The sequence below is a fragment of the Phasianus colchicus genome, chromosome 16 (genome assembly GCF_987193195.1).
Source record: "Phasianus colchicus chromosome 16, bPhaCol1.hap1.1, whole genome shotgun sequence".
Lineage (NCBI taxonomy): Eukaryota > Metazoa > Chordata > Aves > Galliformes > Phasianidae > Phasianus > Phasianus colchicus.
The window spans coordinates 10,933,021-10,946,160 of NC_143451.1; the positions used below are offsets into that span (position 1 = coordinate 10,933,021).

Sequence of the window (13,140 nt, forward strand, 5' to 3'; positions counted from 1 at the left end):
AGTCCATCATCTATTTCCTCGCTGATCATGCGATCTTCTATCAGGCACGCACTTTTATTGCTCTTATTTCATGCAGCCGTAAAATGCTAGAAAGCTATAAATTTTATGGGTTCACATCTGTGTATATTATAATTACTCTTCCTAGGTTCAAAACCATACTGTGCAAGTTATGCGAATGTGATATAGATACATATCAGATGCAAGGAATTGTCTCTAAGCTGCATTTTAAACTCACTATGTATGTCTGCACTCAGACCAAATTTTTAAAGGAAAGACTCAAAGCCAGCCATCATATTCTAATGCATTTTAATCCAAATACAAGAAAACAACAACGAACACAGTACTTCTGTGTATAACCGTATCCATGCATTTTCTATGAAAGATGCTAGGTGACACTTTTCTTCCAGACTTTGCATAGCTAGTACAGAGATTACTACCGGTAACCTGCTAGTTTCAGAACAGTTGGGTAACGTGTGCGATGGGCCATGCACTTTTGCCTATCTATAAAAATACTGTTTGTTTTCACAGCTATTTCTTTTTCTAAATTCATCCGCGTGTCTTCCAAGTTCCTCAGAGACTGTTCAGCTTCCCGTAGTTTTTTCTTCAGAGATTCAATGGATTCTGTTAGTTCTTCAACTTCGCTGATCAACCTGAACAGAATTACATAAGCAATATAAAAATGAGCAGAAACTTGTATGTTTACTAAGGACACACGAACTGTAACAGGAACAAAAATCAATAGCTATAGAAGCATAACACTCAACAACAAGGGCAGGAGGCATTGATTCCAACACTTTGAAGAGGACCTGGTAAGTGTTGGAGACTATGGGCTACACACTCAGAAATGTTGGTCCTCTTGAAGGTTCTATGCACTTAGTGAAAAACGGAACTCGCTTTCATAGCTTTTGTATTCAAGTTTCCCTTTACTTAGATAGTACTAAGAATGTCTTTTGCCACTACAGATGAGATGATACTTCACAAGTATCCCATTGTGAAGGACACTTGTACCAAGAAACATAAGGCAAAACTTGTTGGATGAGTCACCAGTTTGACTGAACCTGCACTTCCTTAAGCCTGGTTTTTGATATCTGTTCACTAGCATGAAGCTCACGTATTAAAGATGAAACTTGTACCAGAGATCAGGAAACAATCTTTAAATGCATATGACTTTTTAAAGAAGTGGCGGAACAGCAGTAAACCATTTTAAAAAAAAACACATCATTTCAACTGAATGTCGGTGGCTAGGTGCTTTCTGCACTCTCTGTCTGTACATATTTACTTCCTGGGAAAACAAAATCCTTGTATGCTATGGGAACTGAATAAATATAGACAGTGTAAGCATGGCAATTAAACACATGCCAATTCAGCAAAGGGCTTGCATGTTCCTTAAATCACATTAAAGGCAATATACACACTGAGAGGCTTGCACAAGAATTATTTGCTGAATCAGGACTTAAATGACTGTGCCTGCAATGGCATAAAGCATTCAGATTAACTGTAATTTCTTTCTGGCTGTATAAAGAACACCATATCAGCTTTGAATGGCAGGCATCTTTGCTACAAGTACACTGCAGCCTGCAAAAGCTGATCCTCCTAAGGGCAGAGACATGTGAAGGAGGAGAATCAATTACAAGGCTTATAATGAGATCAAAAGTGACAAATGAGATGTTCAGACCTTTAAATTGAAAGGATTTATTGACCTCCAGTTCTAAAATGGATTATTACTGAAAATCAAATGCCACCAGCCCAGTTCTTCTGAGTACTAAGGACATGTCTCAGGCTATGGATATGTGCAGCCCATTTACAGTCTCAGTACTTGAAACATATTTCTTTCAGCACAGAGTCCACCTTGTGGTGAACTTTTGCTAATAGCAAAAGGGTTGCAAATTATTCACAAGTTGTCAGACTTTCTGGTTTTTTTTTTTTTTTTTTTGGATCATCTAAATCAAAAAAATGAAAACACACAGTTCAGAGAAAAAAGCATAAAGACAAATAGCAGACCAGTGTGCATAGATTTTCTATTTGCCAATATATTAGATTAAAATAATGTCTTCCTTGCAGTGATTTCAGACAATTGAATTATTTCTGACATATCAGAATCAAACCTAGTAGTAAAAGAGAAAGACCACACATTTCCAAAAAAAAAAAAAAAAAGTGCAAATGCTATCTTACATCACCTTTGGATGGAATGGACACCTTGGAGGACTTGTTTAGCAGTTTTTACCTGAATTGTGCAGCATCTCTGCAGAGCTCAACATTGGGCCTAAAAGACCTGTCATACAGCCTGGTTTGAGCCACTTTCATTGGGCCTTCTTTGTCTCTGATAGCTTGTTTGAGAGCAACAATGTTAGCTTCTTGATCTCCTATTTCCTTAAGGGTCTGAAAAAGATACCCAAGAAAAACTTTTTATTAAAAAAAAAAGAGCACATTGTCTCTGTGCATGCTACACATTTGTTCATGGTCCCACTGAGTCACAGTTTTGACCTCGTATTTGGCCAGAAAATAAAAGAAACAGAAGTGCAAACGTGGTTTTGACATCTTTATTTCTATTTCTACACTGAGAATCTGAACTCTGGTCTAAAAAGAGGCAGAAAATATTCTGTAGCCTGTTTAAAAGCTTTCCTGACAACACATCCCACCTCCTTGAATTGCTTTTAATGGTAAATTTTTTACTGTAAATTATCCAGAAAAGTTCAAGTTATTTTGAGCGAAATTAAGAATTGCTGCACAGCTTGGAACTGTATAGATTTCTAGTGAAGAAAATAGAAAAAGACAGGAAATTCTGAATCCTTTCTCCCTTATAACCACAGACACAAATAGAAAATAGTCTGGCAGCTGCCATTACCTACCAGTTCTAAGGAATGACTTATTCTTTCTATTCTACCCAGTGGCCTAATACAGAAGTAGGAGTTGTTCCACACTGGAGAGGATGCAGAGGCCAAAGATACTCCTTCCATTTGACAGGAACTGCTTAATGAAGATACTACAGAAAAAGCACTGCAGACAGCAGTACAAGCTGAACTGGAGCCATAATCCAGCACTGAGGACTCTTATCAGATACTCAGCTGACACAGCAGTGTTTTATACGTGACATGGACTAAGAATTAGTGGATAAGCCCACTGTGATCTTCTCAGAAGATGCTGTCATGCCTGTAACCAGCATTCAAAAAATGACACTTACTCCTTTCAAATGATGCTCTAGTTTGTGTTTTGTATCATCCAGCTCCAAACAACGTTTGGCAAAAGCCTCATTAACAGCAGCACATTGCATCCTCAGGTCCTCAGATACATCATGAAGAATATTATCAATCAAAGCGCGAAGATTAACTGAAGCCAGTCTTTCTCGTTCTGCCCTATAGATGTTGTCATGACTGAACTTGGCCCATGTCTCTGGTGTTGATGCACTGAAAGAAGGGAATAGTATATAAAAAGAATCACACAATTGTAGGGGTTGGAAGCTTGTTCTTTGTTCAGGCTGTGTTTAGGGATACAATCTGAAATTAGTTTTCCCCCTGCAAAAGCGTTGGGTATCTCTCCTTGTGTTTGCTATGTTGCATGCAATCTAGACTTACTGACAAGGAAGATTAAGAGTCCTTTATAAAATTAATCCCTCATCCACTTCATTGCTTCTGAGGGAACTAATGTGTGACAAAAAAAAATCACCAGCAATCTTGTGCACAGTAATTGCAAGCACAAGCAGTTAAGTCACCACCAAATAAACACATGAATATATGCATGCACTGCAGACTCTGTACACTTCAAAACAAAGACAACACAATCTCTGCTTGTACTTTGCCACGTTGAGCAGCAGAAGACACAGTAGTATTTCGGACATTGTAGCAGAAATGCTAAGTCATGACTTGAAACACCTGGTGATGATTGAGCACCTGATAGGAAGTTAGGGCCAACCCAAGGAAACTCAGGTGTATGCAATGCACCTGAATGACTAGAAGGGGTGGAGCCAGGATCCACCCCTGCCCAGAACTCATTTAAGGGTTGGCAGTGGGGGCAAGGGGAAGTTACTGGAGATCCCTGTATAGCTGAGATCTTTTGAAGGTAAGCAATTTTTTGTTGGCTGTTTTTTTTTATTTTTCTTCTTCTCCTCTCCCCATTTATTTCTGTAACTCTGACTGTTGCATTTGAGCAAGCCCTCACTTGCTGCAGCCTAGGACCTTGCTCCTCTGCTGATATTACTGTGATTTCCATTGACACAGTGTCTGTAACCCATGTGAAAATTATCAGATTGTTATCTGAAAAGAGGACCTTAGAAGACTTATTGCAAGTAGTTGTATTAAGCCACTTTGTGTACAGGAAGCTTTCCCAAAAGAATGGCTTGTCTGTTGGTGTTCACTAGGAAGTATCAATAGGAGTTAAATCAGACTTAAGAAGTATAAAGGCAATTATTTCTGAGAAAAGCTTTAACAAACCTACTTTATATATAATCTACTTTGCCATCAGTGGCATGGCATGCTGAGATGGTAGCACTACCATTACTCCTGAAGTAACTGTTTTTGAAGGGATGATGTCACACATTCAAAGGAACAGCAATAACATTAATTCACGCGAGCACTGCAGCTTTCAGTGATGCAAAGGATGTATTATACTTTAATAGTGTAATTGTGGAGCATAATGAGAAGAACTGCTTACCTCTCTTCAAACTTCACTGAGCTTGGGTGGAACTGGATGTTGGTGCTCTGGTTCTTGTATCTTCCACACTTATCATCAATGTTGTATGTTTCAACCTTGTCTGACCAGTCCATTTCACAAACCTCTTTGTGGTCCCGATTTAATCTGAAAAGCTCATCATTGTTATCATATATGGTGAGTGGAAAACAATACAACTCAGCAAAGCTAACATAAACATTAATGAACGAGGCTCTGATTTGCCTGTCAAATGAAAATGGGAAGGCAGACTTGCCTAACTGAACTTTCTCTCCCAGCTATCTGCTAGGGCAGTGAACTTGATGTGTTAACCACTTCCCTAGGCATCCAGCGCTGTTCTGTGCCCACTGAAAGCTTAAGGTCTCTGTAGCCTGTGGCAAAGCAGCAGCCTGTAGACTTTGGATTTATATCTCAATACTAAAACACGATTTTTTTTCAATAGTAGCTTCAGGTGGAGGTTATAACAGAATATTCTTCCCAAGACATCAAGCAGTGCTTACAGGAGACCTAACTCCCTCTTGTTCTAGCATATTGAGCCTGACTTTAAGACCTCCAAAAGTGACCCTGTATTATCCTGTGGCTCTCCTTGCTAGACTGGAGCACTTAGACAGTGTAATTCCTCCTCGGAAATACAGGAGGAATGCCATTCAGGGTGGGAACTAATATATTGTTAATTTCAGAATTGCATTGCACATAATTAATTAGAATGACTTCAGAGTACAAAAGACAGTGTGCTTCTATCAACTGCTGACACCAGATGTCGCTCTTACCTAAAGAATTAAAAAAGATCCTGCTGGCCAACGACAGTACTAAAACAATCTTGAAACAATTATAAAAAGCAAAGTTTAAATTCAGATTACTCTGAGATTGTAACTGATGTAACAGAGCAACTTAAATTTTTCTGCCTCTATAAGAATTTTTTAAAAATCATTTTATCTGGTAGAACAGAATAAATTGAAACTTTTTTTTTAAATAAGCAAAATATCAAGGTTTCTAGCAATTAATTCCATGATATGGAGTTAACCTGAGGATTTGGATAATAACTTCTTTCCAAAGGATTTGATATAAATTAAAGGCAAATATTCCTTTTGAAGTGCAATGAATGTTCATACTGATATGGAAGGCAGAGTTCAGTTCTATATTGCAAGTTCACACTGACATCTGGTGGCAAGAAACTCGTCTTGAAAAGGCCCTTTGATCAGGTAAATAACTGTGAAAGATCTTACAAATACAGTACAAATACATCACATGCTGTAACAAGACGGTGATATCTAGATATTTTGCTATATTTACATTTAGTATTGGAAAATTGGAGAAACAAATACACATACTGGAAATTATAAAAGGGTATGGCTCTCCCTGTGCCTTACTTTAGCTGGTAATCCTTAATTTTCATCACTGAGTTCCTCTTTTCAGGTTTATTAATAATATTAATAATGATTGAGATATTGCAAGGACTTTCTTACCGCATCTGGTTACTAGCTTGCATCAAAGTTCTTTTCAAAAGCTCCTGGATATTTCTGATAAGCTCAGCTTCCTAGATAAAAATATTAAGACTTCTATGATATTTGGACCAGTATATATCATCCTGCAGAGTAATTTCATTTTAATGGTTGTGGATATATACTTAAATCTCCCACTCATTACCTACTTTTACCATATGATTAGAAGACAAGATCCTCTCTGGAGTTAGCAAATAATGAGTAACTCAGCTTTAAGTCTACAAAGGCAGCAATATTTGAAATACTTTCAAAGTCTGGGGATTCATTATTTTTACATTGCATGTGTATTCTATGAAAAAGCATATCTTCTGTCAGATTAAACAGAGTTTAATCTTGAGTTACCTGCGCAGCCTTGAAATAGGGAACAGATAGGGCAGTAGCACTGTGCTCAGCTTGAGTCACTGCCTTGCACAAAACCAAGGTGTCATTTTGGAGCTGGGCAGAACAGTGGCAGCATAAATTCAGCTGCCAGGGGCTGCTGCCTTGCAGCAGGGTGTGATGCAGCAGACCAGCTTCTCTAGCAGGACACTGACAGCCAGCATCTGCTTTGCTCTGCAACAAGCACTTATCTTGGAAATGAGCGAGGCAGCAGCTTCCAGCAGATCTCCAAAAATACCATTTGTCTGAACTGTGGTGATAAGGAGCTACTTAAAGAAAAGGAGTGGCAGTATCATAATCTTTCATTGGCCTTCTTCCTTTGAATGCTCTGCATTAACTAAAAATAGCAGATACTGTTCTGTGGTTTAAGCAGTTACTGCCTACTTTAGCAGGTACAGGAAAGCCAGCCCAAGGTAAACTTGGTGACACATGCCTACAGCTTGACTCTTGTTATTAGACCAACTGCTTTTGCCTCTGGTGAGGGGTAGTATTGAGGACTACAGAACTACCTGAGCTACACAGCACCGTTGGAGGGGCAAATTCCTTCAGCTATGAAAGGTGATTGCACAAAGCCCTGCATCACCTTGAGAACAGATCCAAAGTCTGAACTTATAGCTTGTGCTGCTTTTAGCAAAATGTTCATTGCAGCATAAACACTATCAGAACAAAAAAGACCATTGTTTGTAATATTCTCTTACAGAACAAGAAGTACCTGGTGCTCATCTTTGATGGCAGAGATGTTGCTTTAGGGATTAACCATCAGCTCTGTGAAGTACTTTACTGAACTGGTGGTTATACGTTGCATAAGGGCCAGTCCAATGGATGTTTTTTATTACATAAAGGCATTTAGTATCTGAGATTGGGTATCTTAAAGAGCTTTTTTTATATGATGAGCTTCTAATTAATGTAGCTATTGTGCATTAGTGACAGTCATCCAATGACAATTAAGGGAGTATATACTAACTAATGAGTTGTAGCCAGAACATTGCTGGTGCACGTCAATCCTCACAGTGTTCTTGACAAACAAATGAGTACATATGTCCCTGCAGTGTCAGTTTCTCCATCACAAGAAACCAATGGGGAGTGTAAGAAAGATCACTTTCTTCTAAACAGAGAAGGGCAACTGAGACTGGGAAGAAAACATTATTTCTAAGGGTCTGAAAGAGCACAGTTAAAATAAATACATAGCTGAATGTATCAGTTTACAAACTGAGAACACCAAGACTTGCTTTCTGCAAAAAGGAACTATTGCAGTGGCTGAGGTAGCACTTGAAATTACTCTTACAGTAATTGATATTGTTTGTGTTGGGCAGTCAGTCTCCATGTAAATAAAGAGGCAATCATTTTCCTGAGTGTAACATTTAATGAGAAAAGCCTTTCCTTTAGCAATTACAGTCTCTCACATGGGAAAAGTGAAATAGCCTCAAAATAAAGAACTCTCTTGTTGAATGACCTAAAATGAAATTGGGAAATAGATTTCCTTTTGAGGAGGTATGTGCTCAAATAAGATATTTAAAACTGAAGGTATTGTTCTCATAATTAATGGCAACCTAGGATTACTCAGGGTGAATAAGTAGGTGTAAACAATGATGAATTTTCAACTTATCTAATCAAGGATTTCTTCTAGCTTTTAATGCATTTGAAAAGTCCTACTGCATGGCTGGGAGGAGCTGTGGCACTGTGCTGAAGGTGGAGATCCACTGATGCAGGTCACGCAGCCCGGCTGTGCTGCCAGCCATCACAGAGCAACCCAGCCAGTTGACAAGTGTAGCTGTGGCTAGCTCACAGGAGGAAGGCCACAGGTCAACTCTGCATAAATATCAGGTCTGCCAGAGTCAGCTGAGAATCCACTGCCTGCAGACATTGAAACAAAGCGCACTGCTTTTATGGAGTTGTCTATGTAGAGGACTGTTCTACTGCACACTGGTTTGCTTGGCAAAACTACAGATAATGCTGTTGGGAAAGGGGTTTCTGTTTATTTCCTTGCCCTGTGATTGCATTTGGCAAGCATACACACAACTGTATCATTCCTCCACTTTTTTAATTTTATGTAGCTGACAGGATCTTGGCTAATGCCTTTGTCTTTAGCACCAGGGAATACTGGGGCTGATTTCATTGTTGAAGTAAATGCACAACTGATCAACATTCGGAGTCTAATACAGTCCTTGGGTTGAAAAAAAAAAAAAAAAAGACAAATGTAACTACATCTGCGTAGACCACAGTCATATCTGGCACTCACTTAATGAATCTGGACACTGGATATGCAGGAATAACCTTGAAACACAGAATATATGCTGAAGCATGATTTATTGGCAGTATACTCCTACGTGGCAAGTCCTGTGCTAGAGTGTTCATTTTCAGTATTAAATACATGTACATAAAAATACTAAACCATCATTAAACTGATGCAAAGGGGTTTCAGAGGAGATGTCATATGGGCTATGAAAGCAAAAACCTCAGGGAAAACAGATGCATGTATTGCTTTTACTAAATTCTGCTACTTCCAATGCAGCAGCTCGAAGAAATAACTATTCTACTTAAGAGATTTTGTCATCTTTTTAGTCACTAAAGATCACTCTTTATAGGGAAAAGAATTGTCCTTCAGATTCTTCTTAACCAGAACTATATTGAGGAAAGATTAATGTGCTGCTAAGCAGAATCTATGAAGTTCTGAGTAACAGATGATTTTATTATGCATGTGGGGAGCTTTCACTTAAATACCTTAATCCCTCATTCCAGCAGCTGCTATTTAATTGGAGTATGTCTCACAGTAGGTAATCTAAATATGACTCTATCCTGCAGAACAAATAGAGAGGAGCTAGAACCAAAAACTCCTGTAAAGAAATGGACTGTGTGCCAAAGAAATAGGAAAAACTAAAATCTTATATGGATATGTAAAACTTTCAGCAGAGAGATTTCTGTTTTATCTGTGACTCATCTGAAATGGTTCCTGCTCAATAGATAGTGAAAGTCCAATTAAATGTAGGGATTCAAAACTGCTTGTGTATGTGCATTTGGTGTTCCCTCGTTAAATGTCACCTACCTAGGGGATGCTGAAAGGTGGTTATCTCAGCAGGATGCTCTGAGAATGCTCCACCATGCTGCAGAAAGTTGAAAGCAGCAACAAAACCCATGACCTGTGCAAAGCTTTTCCAAGACCATGTGAAAGGCAATCCTTTGTCCAGATGTGTTCTTCCCCTGAGCATGCGGATTCCCCATGCACCTATCCACAGGAGCTGGGAGGATCACAGCGAAGATGCTGTCCAGTGAAGCCAATATAAGCCTGGGCTGCTAGTAGAGGAGGAAAAACTTCAAATTGAGGAAAATGCTTTAGAATATAAGTTAACTGTGAAGTTAAAATTCCTTGTGGAAGGAGAAGAATGTCTGTTTCTTCACACAGTTTACTTCAGGAAAAATGTTTATTTTTCTCTCTTTTTTTTTTTTTTTTTTGCATGGAAGAGAATGAATGGCTCTTGATCTCCTGTGAGTTACCATTTGTTAAGATTAAAAAGAGACTGGACAAATAATAAGATTCATGAATGTATATAAGTATTTTAGTAATAAAATTTGCATAGCTCCTCTAAGTAAGCAAATGAACACAGAGCTACCAGTGAAGTGGGTCATTAACTCTGAAATCTGCACAGAGAACAGCCAGAATTCATGGAAGGGCAGCTTGAAGTGTGAAGAATGCAGTTTTAGAGACAGTAAGAAATAAAAGGTACTGTATTCTTTTTTTTTTTTCTTTTCTTTTTTTTTTTTTTTTTTTTGCAGTGAAAGAGGTGCAGAGCAGCAGCTTAAAGAGCCAGCAAAACCACAGAGGGCACACTTAAAAAAAAAAAAAATCTATTTGCAAACATCTGTGCCATAAAATCTATCCCTCCGTGAAAATGGGAAGGGTTTCCTCTTACAATATATACTCTTCTTCCTTCTGTACTGCAAAGGTCATTGGCATGGCAACAAAATCTTCATTTCTCAGGAGTCCATCTGCTGCTGGTACACACGCCTCAGCTGAACTCACATCATTCTTTTTTGATGACATCCCACTTGGCTGTGGACACTCTGCTGTCCAAGCAGAGAATCACAATTTCAGGTGAAGAATTAGCAGCAGCAGATGGACTTCTTAGCAATGAACAAACTATTCTCTGGCACAGAGATCAGGAGGAAATAAATGCAGGAGAGAAATCCTTCCAGAAAGTTGAATTTTTGGAGGGGTAGGTTTTACATTTCACACATTTCTCTAAAACAGCAGCAGCTGATGAAAATAGTTGGTTGTTTTTATGTGAATCTTGTAACTACAATTCACGAAGCTGCTAAAATGTTCTATACGCTAATTCTCTCATTTTTCTATTTTTGACTAGAACAACCTCCAAATATTGATCGCCACTGAGCATTATTCCTATCAAAAAATATTATTAGATACTATCACCTCATCAGCTCTGTAATCCTCTTAAGTGTTTTTCTAACAACAAACATTAATCAACTGTGTTAATCAGTAACTCATCATGAATATACTTCCACAGTATAATGGAAGCTGCAGGCCAATAAGTGATCATTCACTTATTTATGGGATACTAGAAAATGTATCATTCAAGAATGAAAAATGACCTAGAATCTGTTCCCTGTACCATGAGCAATCAGAATAATTACATCAGTTTGGAGGCAATCTACATGCTGTGCTGGATTTTGGTGACAGATAACAAAGTGTCAGCTGGAGTAGAGTGCTCTAGGGGAGGGAAGGATCAAGCAAATTTCAAGAGAGCACCAGGTTTGCTTAAGTCACGCTGTCAGAAATACCATCTGTCTGTGCCTCCCAGCGTGTCTGGAACTGTCATCTCATGCAGGTGTCACAAAACTACATTGTACTGTTTGGAGAGAGCCATGCTGCTGTTCTGCAGTACAATTAAAGTGATGGCTTGTGCTGAGACGCAGTGAGTTCAGTGTTAGATCACCACCTTGGCAAGGCTACAGCATCAGAATGTAATACAGGTAAAAGGCAGAGACTGCTCACTTGAGCATGGAAAATGTTTCTCTGGTTCTGAGTAGGCTGCTCAAAGGGTACTGCATTTTCAAATGTAACCTGTATAGATGAGGGGGCTTCAATAAGATTCTGGAAAATGTTCAGTGCCAGAATAAGGTGCAGAGTCTCATACTGGAAACCTAAGCTTTGAATTTGTTTGGATTTGGTCTGAGGGAAGGGACCTGGTCTCCTCTGGGTGTGCTCATGTGATTTTTTAACATTTTTTAAAACGAAGGAAGGATTTTTAAGTAATCCTTCCTCAATTTAAGATTGAGTCTAGGCTGCCCAGAAGTGGAAACAGACCTCTGTTAATATCCAGAGAGCACCTTCATGAGCTGCACTTACCACCTACTAACCAAGCTGCTCAGAGATCAGGGCAGCACTGCTGAAGGGCCACCAATGCCCTCAGGGCACCTCTCACCTTCAGCAGCTCCCTCTCCACCTCATCACAGACCAGGTCTGGGGGCTGCCTCCTCTCCCGACACTGCAGGTTATCAGTTGCAATGGCATAGGGCACCTCGGTGGCATCGAGAGCCCTTTCCAACCTCAGCTTCTGGGCTGCCAGCAGGCTGGTCTCTGCATCCAGCTCCTCAATCTCCTTCTGAAGCTCTGTCTTCCAGAAGTGGATGTCCTGCAGCCGCTGGCCCAGGGCAGCCGTGGAATCCTTCTGGGCACGCTCTGTGGTGGCTGCAGTGCTCTCAGACAGCTCTTTGGCTTCGTCCCTGTTGCGCTCGGACTCCTCGCAGCTGGCGAAGGCCTTGTGGTACAGGTTGTAGTTGCTCTGGTGCCACTCGGGAGGCAGGTACTTGGCAGTGCGGAAGCCGGCCGTGGCTAGGCCGCTGGAGGAATCGGGCCCCGTCTTCAACGCTGCCTCATAAACCTTCATGGGTAGCTGGGTGGCGGGCACTGACTGCGGTGCCGGTTCTTTAGTCAGCGGCACCCGGGCGGGCGCCGGGCCGCTGGGGCTTCCCTCGGGATGCTCCATGGCGGCCGTGTCTCCACTAGGCCGCGCCGCGTCCTCCCGTTGCCATGGCAACGACAGCAGCCAATGAGGAGGCGGGTCTCCCTACCGCGAAGGGAAACCCGAGACGGTGACGGAAGAACGGCCCGCCCCTCGTTACCTCAACCACCAATCAGAGCGTCGCTTCGCCCTGAGGGCCCAGCGGATAGGGTGAGCGCCGGCCGGCCGCCCCCGCCTCCAAGCTGCTTGTTGCCGTGGTGACGGGGACACCCAATCGGCACGCAGCAAGGCCTGCGAGGAGCGCTGGCGGTGTCATGGCGGCGCCCCTGAGGGGGTGGCAGGGTTTCCCTGCGTAGGCCTCGGCGCGCGATGTAACTGCTGCAGCTTACCCGTGCCTGTAAAAATAAAGATATAGTGAAACGTCCACATTGCTTTCTGGCTGCTCTTTTGTGCCATGGAGATTTTTTTGAAATAAGAGAGGAGCCTGACAGGATTCTGGCCCTTGCTGCCCGTGGGGTGGGGGCTTATTGCCAAATCTTAGCGTCGTGGGATGGCTTGGATTAGAAGGGACCTTAAAGATCTGCTTCCAGACCCACTGCATCACTCCAACCCCGAATGCT

At 40.9% G+C, this 13,140-nt stretch overlaps 1 protein-coding gene across 2 annotated transcripts; it reads right to left on the reverse strand.

Annotated features, from left to right (window-relative positions):
* Nucleotides 1-289: 289 nt before the first annotated feature.
* TEKT4 (tektin 4) lies at nucleotides 290-12,652 on the reverse strand. 2 transcript variants are annotated; one of them, XM_031606632.2, is made up of 6 exons: nucleotides 11,981-12,652; nucleotides 6,129-6,199; nucleotides 4,648-4,791; nucleotides 3,182-3,404; nucleotides 2,225-2,379; nucleotides 290-650 (listed from the first exon to the last, which is right to left on the reverse strand). In XM_031606632.2, exons 1-6 carry the CDS (start codon nucleotides 12,542-12,544, stop codon nucleotides 434-436), a joined length of 1,374 nt encoding a protein of 457 aa, XP_031462492.1. In that variant the 5' UTR covers nucleotides 12,545-12,652; the 3' UTR covers nucleotides 290-433. The 2 variants fall into 2 exon arrangements, with proteins under 2 accessions (XP_031462492.1, XP_031462493.1); XM_031606633.2 differs by lacking the exon at nucleotides 11,981-12,652 and adding an exon at nucleotides 11,905-11,973.
* Between the last annotated feature and the right edge of the window lie 488 nt (nucleotides 12,653-13,140).

Coding starts and splice junctions, on each gene's coding strand:
- TEKT4 (XM_031606632.2), bottom strand. CDS start 12,544: ATGGAGCATCCCGAGGGAAGCCCCAGCGGCCCGGCGCCCGCCCGGGTG. Junction 6,200..11,980: donor TGGAGAGGGAGCTGCTGAAG/GTGAGAGGTGCC, acceptor ATTTTTATCTAG/GAAGCTGAGCTTATCAGAAA. Junction 4,792..6,128: donor CAAGCTAGTAACCAGATGCG/GTAAGAAAGTCC, acceptor TGAGCTTTTCAG/ATTAAATCGGGACCACAAAG.